The 18,979-nt window shown below is 60.1% G+C and overlaps 1 protein-coding gene across 17 annotated transcripts in view; it reads left to right on the plus strand.

Moving 5' to 3' along the window:
* ADCY7 (adenylate cyclase 7) overlaps positions 1–18,979 on the plus strand; it is a 58,380-nt gene that overhangs the window by 19,075 nt on the left and 20,326 nt on the right. For 7 of the 17 annotated variants that reach the window (XM_070611846.1, XM_070611842.1, XM_070611836.1 and 4 more), the window contains exons 2-7: positions 11,318–11,744; positions 13,095–13,298; positions 14,231–14,392; positions 16,260–16,409; positions 16,743–16,891; positions 17,936–18,047. In XM_070611846.1, the coding sequence (XP_070467947.1) occupies positions 11,574–11,744; positions 13,095–13,298; positions 14,231–14,392; positions 16,260–16,409; positions 16,743–16,891; positions 17,936–18,047 (948 nt within the window). In that variant the 5' untranslated portion in view covers positions 11,318–11,573. Of the gene's footprint in view, positions 1–135; positions 239–1,396; positions 1,478–9,227; positions 9,336–11,317; positions 11,745–13,094; positions 13,299–14,230; positions 14,393–16,259; positions 16,410–16,742; positions 16,892–17,260; positions 17,598–17,935; positions 18,048–18,979 lie in introns of those variants that run through there. The other 10 variants (XR_011537893.1, XR_011537891.1, XM_070611835.1 and 7 more) reach the window with 5 other exon arrangements.

Raw genomic sequence — 18,979 nt, forward strand, 5'->3', positions numbered from 1 at the left:
TGTCCAGATGAGGAGGAGACGGGCAGTCCTCCTGGAGGAGGTGGCCGCAGAGCCTGGCTCTGCAGGCGGGCAGGAGTTGGCCAGGCAGGGGGGGCGGGGGTGGAGAGGGAGGCAGTGCCTTGAGGCTGCCAGAGCCCGGAGGTGAAAGGGTGGGGCTTGTTTGGGGAACCGACAGACGTCAAATCACGCAGCACGAAGCAGGCCTCGCGGAGCCGCAGAGGAGTGCACTGGCCAGAGGGTGAGCAGGATTGGGCTTGGTGTGCCTGGGGTGGCGGACAGGTGCGGGGAGGCTTGGTGGACCTCCCTGAGGGGAGGCTTGGGCCTGGGGCATGTGGCCGCTGTAGACTGGGACCCATCACAGTGGCTTCCCGTGCCCAGCTGGGGCCTGGCTCTGGAAGGCCAGAGTCGGGCAGGAGGGCATACGTGTGCGGCTCGGGGCTTGGCCCAGATGGCGGGGAGGCTGAGCCCCTGTGTGGGTGCAGCTCCGGAAGTGGGGCTGGGGGTGGCGGGGCGGTGGGCGGGCTGCTTCCCCTGCAGAAGGCTCTTCCGGGCCGCTGGCCTTCCCCAGGCGGCTGTGCCTCCGTCCCGGCCTGCTCCGGCTCTCAGAAGCCTTGGGCTGTGGGGCTCGGCACCCTGGGTTCCGGTGGGCGCTCTGGCTGCTGGCACTGTGGGAGCCGGACGGGGGGCCTTGCTGGGCTCTGTGCACAGCTGGGGGAGGCTGGCCCCAGGTGGCCCGCTGAGCTCTGGGTGGCGGTGCCTGTCCCTGCACCTCTGTGCCTGGCTTCTCTGCTGGTCTGAGTGGGATGGGACCTTGCAGACCCTGGAGGCCTTGCCTGCCCTGGGGGCATCGGGCCTAACAAGCGTGAGAAGCAGAGCTGGACTGGACCGTAGGTCTCCTGACATGCAGCCCAGGGCTCTGTCCCCTGCCTGGGGCAGGTGGGCCACTTCCCTGCCTGGCACAAGAGAGGCAGGAGTGCCACACGAGGGGCCTTTCCTGGCTGGTATTTAAAGCTGTTTCTGGCTGCCTCCTCCCCAGGGCAGATTGCTTCCACTGAAAACTGCCTGGGGGCAGGGGCTGTTGGGGGCTCTCCCCGTTCTTCCCCTCACCCCCACCCCGGAGGTCCAGCTCAGGGTGGCCCCTGGCCCACAAGAGGTACAGGGGCTGGGCCACCTGTGAGCCCATCCAGCCCAAGCCAGGGTCAGGTGGACGTGGGGAGCAGGGCCCCAGCCTGGGGGAGCTCCCTGGGCTGTCAGGAAAGGGGACGACAGTGGCCTCTCTGGGCCACAACTGCCCAGGGAGGCTGCTTCAGGGAGGAGCTCCAAGCTGGGTCTTGGGGCCTCCAGAGTCAGCGTTTCCCGAAGGGAGTCCGTCAGAGATTAGTGCAGAGGGAGTCCCGTGACCGCCGAGACGGGCCGTGTTGAGCTGTTTGGTTCAGCAGGCTCGTCTCCTGCAGGACTTCTCAGAGCCTCTGACTTGGTAATGTGCGGGGGAATTTGGCAGAGGAGGAGGACCTGGCACTGCCTGTGACCAGAACCTGGTCTTGGGGGGTCAGCTGTGTGTGTCTCTGCTCGCAGGCCCTGTGGGCAGAGCACGCCTCAGGAAGTGCAGGTCGAGGGTTAAGAGCGGGCCTGGGCCGCCGAGTGGGGTGGGTTTGGGTTTGAGTCCCAGCTCTAATGCTTTCCAGCCAGGGGCCTTTGGACAAGTGGGTTAGGATCCCAGAGTGGGTTCCCTGGTGGAAGTAGAGTGGGAGCGACCCCAGCCCCGGGAGGGTCAGGATGGGGGGCCTGCCCCGGCCCTTTCCCTGCGGGTCTCCCTGCGGTGGAGGTCCTCAGGAGGGAGGCCGGAGGCTGATGGAGGGTGGGGATGCTGGCCTGGCTGGCTCTCTGCCCTCTTTATTTGCCCACCTGGGTTTAGAGGTTGCAAAGCGTGTCCTGCAGGCTGGGTCTTATGCTTTCTCTCCCGTCAGCAGCCCCAGGGGGCCTGGGGTGAGGACCCGATGCTGCCTGGGACCTCTCTCTGCCTCGGGCCAGCCTCCCCGCCTCCCCCTGACCCAGTGGACAGCTGCCCCTCTGGCCCACTAGGCACCGCCTGGGACGTCAGCCTGTGTTGCTGCCCCTGGCCCCAGAAGGCAGTCCTGAGGTGCTCGTTGCTGTTGTAGCCACCCCAGAGGCCAGGCCACTCGCAGAGCAGCCTGGGCCCCAGCTCATGACGGGCTGCCAAGGAGGGTAAGGGGTGGGTTCGGGCCCTCCCCCGGCCTTGCAGCCCGCGGGCCAGCTCCAGACACTTGTTATCTCGAACTGGGCACTTCGTGCCAGGTGCAGCCTCCACACTCTGCCCGTCTAACCCCCGCTGAGTCCTCTCAAAGCCCTGTGTGGTCAGAAGATTGTTCTCCCTTTTTTCAAATGAGGAAACTGAGGCACAGAGAGGGTAAGTAACCTTCTCAAGGTTGTGCAACTTAGACGTGATGGACCTGGGGTTTGTTTTTTCTTTTCTTTTTTACAGGCTCTGTTCATTTTTTGTGTGTTCACATATGTAGTTTCATATGTACACACATGTACCTGCCCCAATACGCATGCCAGGAGCGTCTCTCTCCATGTTAGTATATTCAACGTGTAGCGTTGCTTCACTTAGCAACGACTTTGTGTTGCCCTCTGAGTTTTTCTATTAGGGTCTTTATTTTTTAGTTTATTTTTTTTTAAAGATTGTATTTTTTCCTTTTTCTCCCCAAAGTCCCCTAGTACATAGTTGTGTATTCTTGGTTGTGGGTCCTTCTAGTTGTGGCATGTGGGACGCTGCCTCAGCGTGGTTTGATGAGCAGTGCCATGTCCGCGCCCAGGATTCGAACCAACGAAACACTGGGCCGCCTGCAGCGGAGCGCGCGAACTTAACCACTCGGCCACGGGGCCAGCCCCCTTTTTAGTTTATTTTTAAAACCACTTTACTGAAGTATGAGTGACATACAAAAACTGCATATTTAGTGCATACATCTTGATAAAAGTATACACTTGTGGAACCATCCGCACAGTCTCTGCCACAGCCCTAACCCTCATCTCCAAAAATTTCCTCTTACCCTCTTTATTCTTACTATTTTTGTGATAAGAACACACGATATCTGCTCTCTTAGAACATTTTTGGGTATACAATATAGCGTTTTACCTGTAGACACTATGTATACAGTAGATCTTGTTTTTTCTATTAAAAAGTTTTAAAAAAATTGCACAAGCTACATTCTGACAATAGAAATAGAAACTGAAAATGAGAAAGAAGATTCGTTACTCTGTCAAAGCAAGAGTTTTGGTTGTTCTGTGTCCTGGTTCAGTCGTTATCTATCTCAGGCGTTAGTGTTACTTCGTGGACTTTTCACAGGATACCCTGGGATGGCACATTTCAAGCTGGCGCACCCTTTTTGACAGCAGTATAGTATTCCAGCTTCTCCTGAGAGACGGATTGGTCTCAGTTGTTTACTGTTACAAGTAAAGCGGCAGTGAATGATGTTGTACATATGTCATTTCACACATGTGAGAATGTTTGTGGGATAAATTACTTGAAGTGGATCTGCTGGGTCAAAAGGTGTGTGTGTACGTTAGTGACTTTGTTAGATGTGCCTCAATTGTGCCCCCCGGGGTTTGTGCCAGGGGTGGGTAGGAGTGCTGTCCCCCGCCAGCCTGGCCAGCACCGATTTATGACATGCTATGATGTTTCCCAATCAGATAGGTAAAAAAGGTTTTCCGTGTATTCACAGTTCACATTTCTCTTTACGGGTGAGGCTGGCTTCTTTCCAGATGGTTAAGAGCCGTTTGTATTGCCTTCTGAGAGCTTGCTGTTCATACTCTTCTCCCCTCTTTCTCTTGGGTTGTTAGTGTTTTGCTGGGAGCTCTTTACATAGGAGGGAGACCAGCTCCTCGTGAGGAGAGCTGCAGATGTTTCCTTGCTCTCCTCATTCATCTTTCGCTTTTGCTTCCTGATCGTTTTCAGTCTGTAGGAACACAGACTTCCAGGTAACTTACTTTATCAGTCTCTTCAGTGTGGGTTTTAGGTATTGTGTCAGGTTGGGAAGGACTGCCCACCATGGCAGTGGATGAGGATTCGGTCATGGTTTCTTGCTCTCTGGAGACCATCCTGGGGTAAGGTGTGCATCCAATTTGCTCACTCCGCTCCAGTCTATGCTGCCTGTTTAATCAGGCGACTAGCAGCGCAAGAGTTAAGACTCGAACTCATGTCCTCCGTGCCCCTCCAAGACACTGTTACTCCGGGGTCCATCTGTCTGCAGGTCTGTGAAGTGGATCTCTCCTCCCACCTCCTGACCCCATTCATGCCTCCTTGCTGTCACCATTGGACCCGCTGTCTGGGTGGGGCCCTGGGGAAAGCATGAAGCCACTGTCCTGCCATCCTGGGCAGAACTAGCACCACGTGAGGTCCCCAAAGGCCAGCTTGGCTTCCCTTTTCTACTCTTCCTTATCTCGGGGAACGGGATCAGAAATTTGTCAAGCGTGGGCGTGAAAAGTGCTTCCATTCTAAAGGGCGAGCCTCACGAGGGTGGCGGTTAAACTAATGGAGTTTCAAGCAAGAGTGGGGGAAAGCACTGCTCTGCTTTGCAAAGGGGAGCCTGATGGATCAGTTAGTCACTTAATAAGCACTGTGGCCTGAGCACCGCTGTGTGCAAGCCCTTGCAGACGCTGGGGGGAGGGGACGCTGAGGTGTCTGCCTTCTGGAAGCCTGTGCCCAGAGCAGAGTTTCCTCTTGGCCCCAGCCTGGTGCCCGGCACACGGAAGGTGCTGGTGTGCGTCTGTTGAAGGAATGAGTGCCTGAGCGGGTGGGCGAACCCTTCCCCGGGGATCGCTCACCACCACGGGAGAGCAAATGGCATTTATCATCCTGGCAGCTGGAGCCTTGGGGGTGAGGGGTGAACAGGGTATTTGCGCGTTAAAGGAGAGACTGACTATGGAAACCCCGAGGAAAGTGGACGGGAGGTTCAGACATGAAGAACAGCTCCCTGCCGCACCCCTGGGATGAGCCCTCTGCGGCCAGGTGGCAACACCAGGCTGTCCCCTTCACTTTTTCTTCAGTACCATATCCTTTCCATTTTATGGTTCAGCCTCCACTCCCAGCTCAGTGCAGAGCTGGGCCTCAGAGGTTGGATGTAACCACGCCTTTGCAAGAGGGCTAACCGAGGCCCAGAGGGGGCAAGGGACTTCCCAGGGTCACAGAGCAGGTTGGGAGCTGGGATTGGACCACCAGACTCTGCACTCCAGGGCTGAGTGGCAGCCTGTGGTCCCTGGGGTAGAGTCGGCCTGGGGCTTCTGGGGAGCATGCTGGGGGGCGGGGATGGCTGGGGGTGCATTAGTGGGGGGCTTTGGCTTTTGCCCCTGCCTGGTGGCTTTGCAGGCTGTCACCAGGCAGTGGGGGGATGACGTAGCGGGTCCTTGGGCGCCCTGCCCTCTTCGCACCTGTCTCTCTGATTGGGCCCCGTGGTCGGGCTCCCTCAGCTCTGGGAACGGAGCCTTCGTCCTCTTCTCTGGGCTCACTGGCCGTTTTGTCCCCGTACGCCTGGCCTGTTGTCCATCATGACCTGTGCCTACTCTCCCCGCAGCTTGCACGTCAGCACCACAGTTTACCGATGAGAAAACTGAGGCCTGGAGTGTTAGGCAACTCTGCCACTCAGGCGGCCAGTGGCAGCAGAGCTGGGCTCTGAACCCAGGCCACCTCCCTCTCAGGCACAGCCACCCGGCGGGTGAGGCCTCCGCTCTTCTGACGGAGACCCTTTCCTCATCTCTTCATCGCCTTCTGTCCTCATGGCGGCCCCTCCTTCCTCACCAAGGCCCCCCTGCTTGCTTCTCCCACCTTTCCGCTGGTTTGGGATACAGCTGGTTGGTTTGCCTGTCCATCTACCCATCCGTCTGTCCGTTCATCCGTCTGTCCGTGTGTCCATCCGTCCATCCATCCATCCATCCATCCATCATCTGTCCGTCCGTCTGTCCATCCATCCGTCCATCCATCCATTCCACGTGCATTTGCTGGGGCCCAGCTGCAGGCCACAGACACAGATCCTGCCTCAGCAGTGTGGGGAGGCGGGCGCTGGGACGTCTGACAAAGGGGACGTTGACAGGGGTCGGGGAAGGCCTCCCAGGGGGCGTGCCTGGGAGAGAGGGGAGTAGAGAGGGAGGTCAGGCCCCCTGTGCACAGAGCTGTGGAGAGGCCGAGGGCTGCCGGGCTCTGGGGGATGGAGGGGCCGGTGTGGGGCTGGCGCTGATGGAGGGGAGGGCTTGAATGCCAGCCAGACTGGAATCGCTTGGTCCCCTGAGGTTTCCTGGGTTCCTCTTTGGGCCAGGCTCGTGCTGGGCCAGGCAGCCACTGGTTGTCCTTCTCGAAGCCCCGTGGCTGCTGAGGGGATGGCACTGCTGCAAGGTTGCTCCGCAGACGAGGACCGCCTCTGCCCTGGCCTGGGGGAGCCGCAGGCCGGCCCCCCAGGGGAGATAGGGCTGGCAGGGCTGGCGGCAGCAGTGTGGTCCCGGGCTGGGCACAGCTGGCCTTCCCCTCCCGGCAGGCCTGCCCGCCCCGGGGCCCCCACTTCCCCTTTCTGAGGCCTTGGCCCCCTGCAGCCCTGGGGCCTGCAAGTGCTGGGCCAGAGGAAGCCAGGCTGGGGTGCCTGCCAGCCCCGCTCGGGGAGGAAGTGGGTGCCTCGGCGTGTCTGTGAAAGCTGGGGGTGGTCTGTAACTCCCCGGGGGGTGCGGCAGGGCTGAGGGTGCTGCCGGCTCAGCCAGTTCCGCTGGGGAAGGATTTCCTCAGCAGCCCCAAACGCCCAGCCCTGCAGTCATAATTTGAGGCCCCAGCCCCTGGTTTCCAGCAGCTCTTCTGGTTGAGAAGCTGGACCTGCCAGACGGTATTTGGCGAGGAGGCCACAGTCCTGCCTTGGTTGCAGGGAAGGGAGAAGAGGGTGTACAGGGGTAGCTCAGAGGGCTTCCTGGAGGAAGAGGCCCTTCTGGATCTTGCTGGCTGAGAGAGGGCTCCCTGACCTTGCCCTACAAGGCAGAGGGAGGTCCTTGATGGGGTCTACTTTGCCCCCACCCTCTGTCCTGGGCCTTGATGGCGGGGGCAGGAAGGGGTTGGCATTTGGAGATGTTATGGGCTCTGTGGATGTCAACACTATGAGGATGGTCAGGACAAGAGGTGGACCTCAGATGGCCTGTGTTCAAATCCCAGCTCTCTTTTACTAGCTGTGTGACCTCAGGCAAATGACTGAACCTCTCTGTTTCTCAGTTCCCACATCCATAAAATGGAGTCCGTGGTCATACTAAGGTATGTGGATTTAAAGAGACCAGAGTGCTGGGTGCACAGTAAGTGCTCAGTAGGTTTTGTTTTGTCCACCCTGCTCTAGCACAGGCTACAGGGAGCTCAGCGCCCGTCTTTTCAGGGAGGAGGCGGTACCCCTGGTGTCCATTTCCACCTACGTATGCCCTGGGCCCCTAATTCCTCCTGCAGGGGAGGAGTCTCCGGAAGCGACTGGAGAGGATGTGATGAGCCCCCACCCAGCCTCCTGCAGCCCTGCTGCCCCAGGTCCTCTGCAGCCTGGCTGGGCCCGGGCCGTGGACTCCGGGCAGAGCTATGGGGGTTCCCTCCTGACCACGCCCCCTTCCAGAGGAAGTCTCCAGGATGGGCTGTGTCTGCAGGGGCCCCGTTCACCTCTGAGCTAAGTGGGGCCCTCTCTCCTGACTCTGGATGCATCAAGCGGCCATGAGGGCTTCCTGGCCGCAGCACACTGGGGCAGGAGGCTCAACATGGACCTTGGGACTCTGGTTGCAAGTGATAGAAACTCAGACTGGCTTCAGTTAAAAGGGGCATTGATTGTCCCATGCAGTTATGATATATGGAGGTTGCTTGAGCTTCAGGCAGAGCTGGATCTAGGGGCCCGGGGCGGGGGATAGTTTTGGGTCTCTGTCTCCCTCCAGTTCTCTGTGTTAGCTTCATTCTCAGGTGGGCTGTCTCCTAGTGGTGGCTCAGGTGGCCGCCAGCAGCTCCAGGCCACCAGCAAAAGAGAGCATCTCTTTCCCATGGGTCAGCAAACGTCCCAAAGAGACGATTTTGGTTACATGTTCGTCCTTAAACTGGTACCTGGGGCTTGTGAGAGACTATGCTGATTAGCCAGACCTGGGTCATGTGGCTCCTGAACCAGGGGCCTGAGAGAGCAGGAAACACCCTCTCCCCAGCTGGACCCTTGGGGTCCCACTCCCCCGGTCCCCAGCCAGAGTGCTAGTGAGGTGTGAATGACAGTGAGGGACCCTGGAGCTCCAGGAAAGGGGCCTGGAGGCTCCTGAGTTCGTGTCTCTGCTCTCGGTGTCTTTGGGTTCAGACAGGACCAACAGGTTAGGGTGGGGGAGGGATGGGGAGACAGGGCTTAGCTTGAGGGGAGGTAGGACTTACAGGCAGGAGTGCTCAGGGATGGAGAACACTGCCTTGAAAGGTGCTGAGCTCCCTGTCACCGGGGTGTACAAGCTGGGGCTGCACAGTCATTTGCTGGTGACATGGCAACAAGGATGGAGTTCCTTCATCAGGGCCTCAGAGGGGCCCTCCGGTCCCAGCTGAGTCAGTGATGGCAAGAGAGCTGGTGATGGGAGAGAGGGGCCTTGGAGCCTTCTTGGGCAGAGGGGGCATCTGGATCTGGATTTGGGGGTGGCTCCTAGAAAGGAGCTGGCCTGTGGAGATGCCTGGTGGGTTCTCGGGCTATCTCTCAGGAGTGGTCGGTGCAGCCTCTCCCAGCCCCAGCCCTGCCTCGCACTGCTCACTTGGCCCAAGAGCTGGTTGAGGTCCCTGGATGGGCCCAAGTCCCCATGCCCAGTGCTGACCATTGTCTGCCTCCTCTCCGGCCTGTCGTTGCCCAGGAAGTGGCTATTTAGATCCCCAAGAGGAGTATTTACTGAGCCGGGGTCCCCACAGGCCCCCGGGAACCTTTCACAAGGCCCCTCTCTCCCAGGCCTGGCTCAGCCCAGCTTCTCACACCTGGGAGGGCAGGCTGGCGTCTGGGGTGCACGGCATCGTGGGGCACGTGTGTGCGTGCATGTGCACGTCTGCGTGTTCTGGCTGCTCACAGCTCTGGTCTGGGGCATAGAGTGGCTGCTGGGAGTTGCTCCGGCCCCTTGGTGTTCAGGGTTTCTCACCCTGGCACTCCTGGTGCACCAGGCCAGAGGGACAGGCAGTGTCATATGCTTGTGGCAACTGTTTCATTCACCAGGAGCTGCTGCTGCTGGAAGGAGCTCAGTGGAGTCCTGCTGTGGGAGCTGGCTGACCCCGGTTTGAGTCCCAGCCCTTCTACCAACCAGCCCCAGCTGTGTGATCTTAGGCAAGCCACTCTACCTCTCTGGGCTCAGTTCCACATCTATAAAATGGCCATAACACCTTGGCCTTAGCAGGTTGTGAAGGTGAGAGTGGCGATGTGTGTGCAGGCGTCTGTCGTGACTGCACACTGCTGCTTTAGGGGCGCCCTGGACTGGGGGCTTCTCAGGGCAGGGGCTTCGTCTTGTTTTGCAGACCCTACAGGGCTGGTCATGTATGGTTACTAGTCAAAAAATGCCTCTTGGGGAATAAAGTCTGGTTAGTTTAGATTTAAAGATTCAAACGAGTTGGCTGCACCACTCACATTTTTAAAATTAGTTGCCAACATTTAAAAAGGAATATTTCCTGTAGAATCAGATTTGCAGCTTCTCTCAGCACTTCAGGCCCTTTGGCAGCCCTGGGCCCCACCCCCCCAGGGTGGCCCAGGTTAAGCAGGTGCCAAGGCTTGTGGACACCTGCCTGGGCCTGGGGGGAGCAGAGGGAGCCAGGAGCTCTGGCAAAGAGGAGCCTTCTCTCCACCCTCAAATATGTGGTTTCCCCTTTTGTTCCCAGGGCAGTAGTGCCTTAGGTGGCTCCTGGAGCCACAGTGGCCGCAGGGTCCTCATGGCAGGGGGTACTCAAGGGGGCTTCACTCGGACTCTGGGACTCTGGATACCCTGCTCTTCTGCCTTTGGAGGCTCTGGACCGCCTTTCTCTCGCAGCTTCTGCCGGGAGCCATTTGTGCCATTTCTGCCCCGAGCCTTTCCGTCTTCCAGCCTCCCTGCCCTCTGCCATCTGCCCTGTCCTGGTTCCAATCCCTGAGGCAGGCCTGGAGGACATCAGGGGCCTGGACTCCAGTCCAGGGCTGCCCCCTTGACACAGGGTTCCTGCTGGGAATATGGCAGCTGCCCCCAAGCCCCAGCTGCTGCATCTAGGGATTGCACACTGTTTGGTGACTTTCTCTCTTTGAGGACTGGGAGCCCCAGGGAGAGAGCCAGGCTGCCACACAGGAAGTGTAGTGGGCCTGCTGTGCCATTGGCATGATTGACACGCCTTTTTGGAATAAATGAATGAGCAAATGAATGAATGGTGCTGGGAAAAGAGGGGGCCCATCTGGGCTGAGTGTCGCAAGCCTGGGGTCTGCTCCGAGCTTTGTCATAAAGGATCCACTGTGTTCCCTCTGAGGTTCAGCTTCCTGTTCTATGAACGAGGCTTGCAGACTCCTTAAATTCCTGTCAGTGGGCCCTTTTTAAAAAATGCAGTCTTATGTGGAAGCTTATTATAACATGAGTGCAAGGGGGATGCTCTGGGTGAGACAGGTGTAGGGGTCTGAGACGCAGCCTCACCAGCAGCCCCAGTAGTTGAGTGAGTGCTCTCTGTACAAGGACCACTGGGACAGGAGAAAGCCTGCAAATGGACCTCACAGGCACAGTCACCTGACTCATGACAAAGGTGGGGCCCCTGAAATTCTGGGGGAGGGATGGTGGCTTCACTAAATGCTGCCGGAATAGTGCAACATCCACTCGAAAAAAAGAAATGAACCTTGATCCCTGCCTCACACCGTGCATGCGGGGTCCCTGCGATGGATCAGACACACACGCGACAGTGAAGCAGTCCCAGCTCTAGAGGAGCACTGTCAGTAGAAGTTTCTGCATGACAGAAGTGCTCTGTATCTGTGCTGCCCAATATAATAGCACCTGCCCCATGTGGCCGTGGAGCACGTGAAATATGTCTGGTGTCACTGAGGGACTGAATTTTTAATCTCATTTTTAATCAACTTAAGTTTCATTTTAAATAGCCACGTGTGGCACAGGGCAGTTCTCGGAAACACTGGGGTCCAGCTTTATGGCCGTGGAGTGGGCAGAGCCTTCAACAGCACCCGGAAGTGAGGTTCAGGTTGAGTGAATCAGACCCCAGGTTCTGTGAATTCTGGCCCCGCTCTCCCCTGACGCGGGTCCTTCCCCGACCGGCCTGTCCACTCACATCTGGCTCTGCTGTGTGTCTCTGCAGAGCTGAGGACCTGGCCAGCCTGGCCAGGACGCAGAGGAGGATGCGGGTGGCGCACTGAGCAAGGCCTGGTGGCTGCAGCGGTACAGACCCAGCATTGCCCATGGAGCTGCAGGCCCCGGGCGCCCCTCCCCACGCCCACCGGCCAGGCTGTGAGAGGCCAGAGGCCTAGGCCACCGGGAGGGTGTCGGCAGACAGATGCTCCCCGGGCTGTGGAGTCTCCTGAGTGGGCTGCCGGGCGGGGTGCCAAGGGAGGAGGATGCCGGCCAAGGGGCGCTACTTCCTCAACGAGGGCGAGGAGGACCCGGACGAACACGCACTCTACGAGAAGTACCGCCTCACCAGCCAGCACGGGCCGCTGCTGCTCACGCTCCTGCTGGTGGCCATCGCCGCCTGCGTTGCACTCATCGTCATCACCTTCAGCCAGGGGGTGAGTGAGGGCACCCATGGCAGTGGGGGCCTCCCTGGGGTGAGATCTCGGCTCTGACGCTCTGTACTTGCGAGCCCTTGGGCGCGTCACTATCTTCTCTGTGCCGGGGCTGCATCTGTAAAGTGCTATGGAGCATATTTGGGCTGGTGGGAGACAGGTTTTTTAATCTTGAAGTCTAGGGTGGTTTCACATATTACATTAATTTGACCAGATGAATTACCCTTGCTTTTCTCCACAATGAGCTTCGATTCTGTCAAAGACCCAGGTCAGGGATGGCCTGTGTACCACTGCTTCCACTTCCGGCACCGGGGCTGACATGAATCCATCCCAGCACCCCTTCCCACAGAGCCTGGCTGTGGCCTCAGAACCCTGCCCTACACGGCTGTCCAGCAGACACGCTAACGTCGTCCCTGACTTAGGCCTCGCCTTGCGACAGCCGCTCCCTGTGTGCAGCTGTCGAGCACTTTGAATGTGGCTAGTGTGACTGAGGAACTGAATTTTTAATTTTATTTTTAATTAATGTGAGTTTAATTTTGAATAGCCACATGCAGCTAGTGGCTACTGTATGGAACAGCAGAGTTCTGGAAGAAAACGGCAGAGACTACAGACTGCTGACAGGGTGCTATGTGTAAAGTGGCTGCACCCAGTAGGTGCTGTCAGTGCTGCCCATGTCTCTGTGGCTGCAAACCACAGGACATTTGTTTTGGCATTCAGCAAATAGTTATGGGGTACTTACTATATGTGGCTCCCAGGTCAGCCTCTGGTCATGGGTCTTAGGGACCCCCGGGGGAAACCAGATGCTGTTGCATCTGCAAATGGTCCTTCCTGCAAGCCCCTGGTGTCACCTGTGCACCTTTTCTCCAGCTCTTCCCCTATCTGGGACGCCCTTACTCATCATTTCCTCGGAAACCTCCATTCATTCTTTAAGAGTCAGGAGCAGTGGCCTCTCCGGGAGGCTTTCCAGGCCTTTTCTCCCGTCCTCTTGTGCTTGTCCCCTGCAGGTGTGCACAGAAGGCCCTGGGAACCCAGGGCAGGGGTGGGGAGGGAGAGTAGCGCGGCTGGGCTGTGAAGGATGCTGAGGGCTCCGCAGGTGACTAGGGAAAGGCGGCCATGTAGGCAGTCCTGGCAGAGACAACAGCACAAATCCTGAAGGTGTTTGGTGGTCTGAACACCAGATGCTAAGCACCAGAGAACCTGGTGTTTAGAGGGAGCGTAGACACTGCTCTCGTGGAGGAAGCCACAGGTGACACTGCTCAGGGCTGGCTGGGCAGGCTAACCTGGCAGGCTTTCTGGAGAAAGCAGCTCCTTGCTGGGAAGGCTGTGGCATTTCTGTGTGTTTGCCCCACCCAGGACCCCTCCAGAAACCCGGCTGTCCTGGGGACAGTATTCTTAATGCTCGCCGTGTTTGTGGCTCTCTATGTGCTGGTGTATGTCGAGTGCCTCGTCCGGCGGTGGCTCAGGGCCTCAGCACTGCTCATCTGGGCCTGCCTTGTGACGCTGGGCTATGTGCTGGTGTTTGACTCGTGGAGGAAGGCGGCCTGTGCGTGGCAGCAGGTAAGAGGGCAGGGGACCCCCGCGACCCTGGCAGCTGGATGCCTCCAGCCAGCTGTGCACCTGGCAACTCTCGCCCTTTCTGGGCATCGGGTCCCTTCTGGAGAATGGGCCTGCATTTCGTGTGCTGGCCTTGGGCCCTTTCCAGCCGGGGACCTCCAGCAGGATGGCCAGGTCCTGCTTTCTCTCAGCTCTGCTTTCCTCTGTGTTGTTTCATTTCCGAGCAGGCCATCCCCATGTTGGGGCAGAGATGGCCACAGCGGCTCTAGGCTGCCAGCCCACCAGCTTACTCCTAGGTGAAAGAGAGAGTCCTTCTCAACCAGCTTGAGGTTCACTATGGCCACGGGGTGGTACCCTCTGACCGGTGGGACTGGTCATCTGATGCTCCTGAGTCTGGGGTAGGGTGAGGCTCATAGGAGCTATGCAGACTGAAATCTCAGGGGAGGGGGCTGTTCCTAGAAGGGGTGCATGCAGGACAGGTTGGATGGCAGTGGTCAGCTTGCGGAGTGGACAGGCCGGGTGGGGCTGTGCTGCTGGGTGGCAGGTGAGGGGGCCCTGCCCAGCCTTCCCATAATTTCTGTTCCTGTGGAGGGAGAGCCACAGGGCCACAGGCACCAAGCTGGAACTCCCTGGGCCACGGGGCCATGGAGCCTTGCTCCTGGGGAGGCTCTGCCTTGGCCCCAGATCGTAAATCAGCTCTTAGGAGACGATGAATAATAGTAATGCTGGGCCCGACCCAGAAGCGGATGTTCCAGTGTGTGTCTATTGCTGGCTCTCACCATGCAGGGGAGGGGCAAGGGGCCGACCTGAGGACAGAGGGCTCAGGATTCAGGTTTCTGGGGCTGTCCCCAGAAGACAAGAGGCTTCGGGGGCCTGATGTCACCTCAGGCTCAGGCCGTGTCCCGGGCCCCAGACTCATGACTGCCTGTCCCTAGGTGCCCTTCTTCCTGTTCGTTGTCTTCGTGGTGTACACACTGCTGCCCTTCAGCATGCAGGGGGCCATAGTGGTGGGGGTCATCTCCAGCACCTCCCACCTCCTGGTGCTTGGCACTGTCATGGAGATCTTCACAAAGCCCAGCGTCAGCGTGGGGCTGCAGGTGAGGGGTCAGGGGCTGCAGTGAGGGGCGTGGGGCTGCAGGCGAGGGGTCAGGGGCTGCAGTGAGGGGCGTGGGGCTGCAGGTGAGGGGTCGGGGGCTGCAGTGAGGGGCGTGGGGCTGCAGGTGAGTGGTCAGGGGCTCTAGTGAGGGGGGTACAGCTGCAGGTGAGGGGTCGGGGCTGCAGTGAGGGGCGTGGGGCTGCAGGTGAAGGGTCAGGGCCTGCAGTGAGGGGCGTGAGGCTGCAGGTGAGGGGTCGGGGCTACAGTGAGGGGCGTGGGGCTGCAGGTGAAGGGTCAGGGCCTGCAGTGAGGGGCGTGAGGCTGCAGGTGAGGGGTCGGGGCTACAGTGAGGGGCGTGGGGCTGCAGGTGAAGGGTCAGGGCCTGCAGTGAGGGGCGTGGGGCTGCAGGTGAGGGGTCGGGGCTGCAGTGAGGGGCGTGGGGCTGCAGGTGAAGGGTCAGGGGCTGCAGTGAGGGGCGTGGGGCTGCAGGTGAGGGGTCAGGGGCTACAGTGAGGGGCGTGGGGCTGCAGGTGAGGGGTCAGGGGCTGCAGTGAGGGGCGTGGGGCTGCAGGTGAGTGGTCAGGGGCTCTAGTGAGGGGGGTACAGCTGCAGGTGAGGGGTCGGGGCTGCAGTGAGGGGTGTGGGGCTGCAGGTGAAGGGTCAGGGCCTGCAGTGAGAGGCGTGGGGCTGCAGGTGAGGGGTCGGGGCTACAGTGAGGGGCATGGGGCTGCAGGTGAAGGGTCAGGGCCTGCAGTGAGGGGCGTGGGGCTGCAGGTGAAGGGTCAGGGCCTGCAGTGAGGGGCGTGGGGCTGCAGGTGAAGGGTCAGGGCCTGCAGTGAGGGGCGTGGGGCTGCAGGTGAAGGGTCAGGGCCTGCAGTGAGGGGCGTGGGGCTGCAGGTGAGGGGTCGGGGCTGCAGTGAGGGGCGTGGGGCTGCAGGTGAGGGGTGTGGGGCTGTAGGTGAAGGGCGTGGGGCTGTAGGTGAGGTGCAGGGGGCTGCAGGTGAGAGACGGGGGGCTCTGGGCCTGGGGCTGCAGGTAAGGAGCGGGGGGCTGCAGATGAGGGGCGGGAGGCTGCCGGTGCGGGGGTAGGCCCAGGCTACTCTGGGCCGGGCTGTGGTTGAGTTGGTCCCAGAGGCCTTGGATGGCCTCAGACCAGGCTTCCTCTGAGTCCGCTGGGAAGCGACCCCAGGGAGGTGCCCTGCCTTGAGGCCTTTCCTCTGCTGGCCTGTGAACCCCGGAGGCTCAGCCCCTTGCTGGAGCCCTGACCTCGGCCTCCTTCCCCGCCCAGCGTGTGGTTGTGGGGTGAAGGCCTGTCCTGAGGTCTCGTCTGCAGAGCCCTATCCTGACAGGGGTGGGGGGTATGCCTGGGCACCCTCTCTTGTGTCTTTGTGTTGAGTGAGTGAAACTCATTTATAAGTCATGGTGACTTAGAGATGTGTTGTCCTCCTGCCCGGGCCTGGTGTCCCCTTCAGGAGGTGGAGGCTGGAGCCCTGGCAGCCAGCAGGGTGCTGCGCCTTCTGTGACTGTGCTTGGCACTCCCCTCGGGCTCTGGGCTCTGCAGGGTGACACGCTCCTGCCTCCCCAGAAGTGACCAGCTTCCCTGTCCTCTGGGCCCAAACCCTCCTGGACTGGGCAATGCCCAGCAGGTGCCAAGAAGGGCGTGAGACCTGTCCTGTAGTGACAGCGACTCACCGGGAGACCAGCCCTGTCTGGGCCTGTTTCCTTGCCTGCCTCAGGAAGGGTGCCAGCCTGAATGGGCTGGAGGTCAGAGAATGGGGCAGGGCTGCCATCACCAGCCCACCAAGGGGGCTGCTGCCTCGGGACCTTGGGCTGGTGGAATGCTGAGTCTGCCCTCGGTCCACCCTCAGCTGCTGGCTGTTGCCGTTGTCTTCCTGTGCGTGAACCTCACGGGCGCCTTCCATAAGCACCAGATGCAGGACGCCTCCCGTGACCTCTTCACCTACACTGTGAAGTGCATCCAGATCAGGCGTAAGCTGCGCATTGAGAAGCGCCAGCAGGTGGGCACCCTGCCTCCCGCGAGAGCCACAGCCCGGCCCCTGCCCAGCCCTCCCTGGCTATCTCCCAGGCCCCATGCCCTGTGTCCTTTCTCCCTGGACGTCAGTTGCTTGTTGAGCAGCGTGTGCGTAGGGTGCAGGGCTAGACTCTCATGCAGGCCTCACCCGGGGGTGCTGGGGACACGGAGCGTGTGGGCCTGGCTGGGCTGGTGGCAGGGCATCGGCCAGCAGAGATGGAGGGTGCTGCGGGCGGAGCAGGCAGGAGGGTGGAGAAGACAGGGCCGGGTGGGTCAGGCCTGGGGCCTGACTCTGCGCTGCCTGCCCCGCGCTGCCCAGGAGAACTTGCTGCTGTCAGTGCTGCCGGCGCACATCTCCATGGGCATGAAGCTGGCCATCATCGAGAAGCTCAAGGAGCGGGGGGACCGCCGCTGTGTGCCGGACAACAACTTCCACAGCCTCTACGTGAAGCGGCACCAGAACGTCAGGTAGGTGACTGGCGGGCCTGTGCACGGCGTCTCCGGGGCCCTGGGCAGGCGGCCTCCCTGCCCTCCTGTCTAGAGGCCCAGACCCCAACCACACAGAGATGGGGGAGGTAAATCCAGGCCCAGCCCTGGGCCTCAGGCTCCCCTTTGTTTGCACAGGGGGTGGGTTCAGATCAGATTGGTGTTGGGGGAGGTCCAGTAGCCCTCTAAAATTGCTAAACTCTGTGCACAAACATGACTGTTGGAAAGAAAGGGGTCCTTTCAAATGTTGCTCAAAAGGACACAGGCCCCCCAAAAGGAGGGGAAGCCCCCCAGGGCTTGGTGACTGCCAGAGCCCCCGAGTCCTGACGCCTGTCTTTGGCTGCTTCCAAGGGGCTACAGCATCTTACGTGAACGTGCAGCCCAAGTGAACTGCAGCCCCGCCCCGAGCCTCCGCCCCAGGCTCAGCGCTGTGACAGATGCTGGCCTGCTGCCTCCTGTCCGGGCTGCGGACGGTCCCGAACTCCCGGAGTCTGGAGCTGGGAGATCTGGTGCAAGTTGCTGCTCTGACTTCCCAGCAAGTCTCCAGCTCCCTGAGCCTCAGTGTGCTCGTCTGGAGAACGGGCTCTTGCAAGGGCAGTGTGAGGACGGGACGTGCTGGGCACGGAGCTTGGCTCAGGGAGCGTCGCGTCGCATCTTCCCAGGGGGTAGTTCTGAAGTCTGTGCTAAGGTGGGAACCTGGATGCAGGAAAGGAGCAGGGAGTCTGAGGTGCAGGTGCGCTCCACCTGTGACGGCCCGGGCGGCCTCCGCGGTGATGGGCGCTGGGTGGGTTTGCAGGGCCGCTGCGGGCTCTGCAGTTGGCTCTGTTTTGCTTTAGTGTGAAGGCTCTGCATCTTGAATTCGTCTTTATGGCTGGGAACGGCCCTCCCGTCCCTGTGGAGGCTGAGGAGGAGCAGGGGTGGTGGGGTAAGGGCTGGCGGGCGCTCGGGGGCTCCAGGTGGACAGTCCCTGTGCTCCTGCAGCCCCGCCTCTCAGGGGCCTGGCTCTGACCTCTCGGTGCCCCCCAGCATCCTCTACGCTGACATCGTGGGCTTCACGCAGCTGGCCAGCGACTGTTCCCCTAAGGAGCTGGTGGTGGTGCTGAACGAGCTCTTCGGCAAGTTCGACCAGATCGCCAAGGTGAGCCGGCCGCCCGCGCCGCCCGCGCCGCCCCTCCCCTCTGCTGTTGGTAAAGTCAGGAGCCCCTGTCATTGCATCCCAGTGGTGTCCTATGCCCAGCACCTCGGCTGAATTTTAGCATTCAGTCAGCAAACTCTCTGAGTGCCCCAGGGTGAAGTGGTGGCCAAGCAGTGGCCGAGGCAGCTAGAATCCTGTCCCAGCGTGTGAGGCTGGTGGGGAGACTGACAGTGTTCACCAGGGGTACACAGGGCTCTGGAAGGCTGCCTGGGGGAGGAGGCTCCATCCTTCCTGCACAAGGCCATGGCCTTGGCCTTACCTGGCAGCTTGGGAGGACTGTGGAATGCCAGGCCTCCCCCAGAGTCTGCCTTTCGGCAAGATCCCGGGTGAATCGTGTGGACATTAAAGTTTGAGAAACCTGGAAAGAGAACAGTGCTCTAGGCAGAGGGAACAGCATGTGCAAAAGCCTGGAGTGGAAAGAAGTTCCATGTACCCATGGAGTGAACATGGCTCAGTGTGAATGGAACAGAGCTGAGAGGACAGGGTCACAAGGTCAGCTGTGACAGGACTTGAGGGCTGAGGCGAGGAGGCCTGAGGACCCTGGGAAGCGTGATGGGTACCAAGCAGGGAGGGCAGTGGGAAAGGAGGGTCTAGGGTACAGCCGAGGGGAGAGAGGCCGGAGAGCGGGAGGGCTGGGCTGGGGCCTCACTGGGAGTCTGGGAGCAGCAGCCAGCTCGGGGCGGGGGTGGGTGTGTGTGTCTGTGTATGTGTGTGTGCATCTGTGTGTGTCTGTGTGTGTGGGTGTGTTCATTTGCCAAAGGGTCCTGAGACCTGCTGGGCGGTGGCCCTGCCCTCGCCTTGCTCCCGGCCTACATGCCACGTGCATTGAAGAGGGCTGTGGGGGTGGGGGGCTGGGGAACACCTAACCCCGCCCC

The sequence above is a fragment of the Equus przewalskii genome, chromosome 3, assembly GCF_037783145.1.
Source record: "Equus przewalskii isolate Varuska chromosome 3, EquPr2, whole genome shotgun sequence".
In the NCBI taxonomy this organism is placed as follows: domain Eukaryota; kingdom Metazoa; phylum Chordata; class Mammalia; order Perissodactyla; family Equidae; genus Equus; species Equus przewalskii.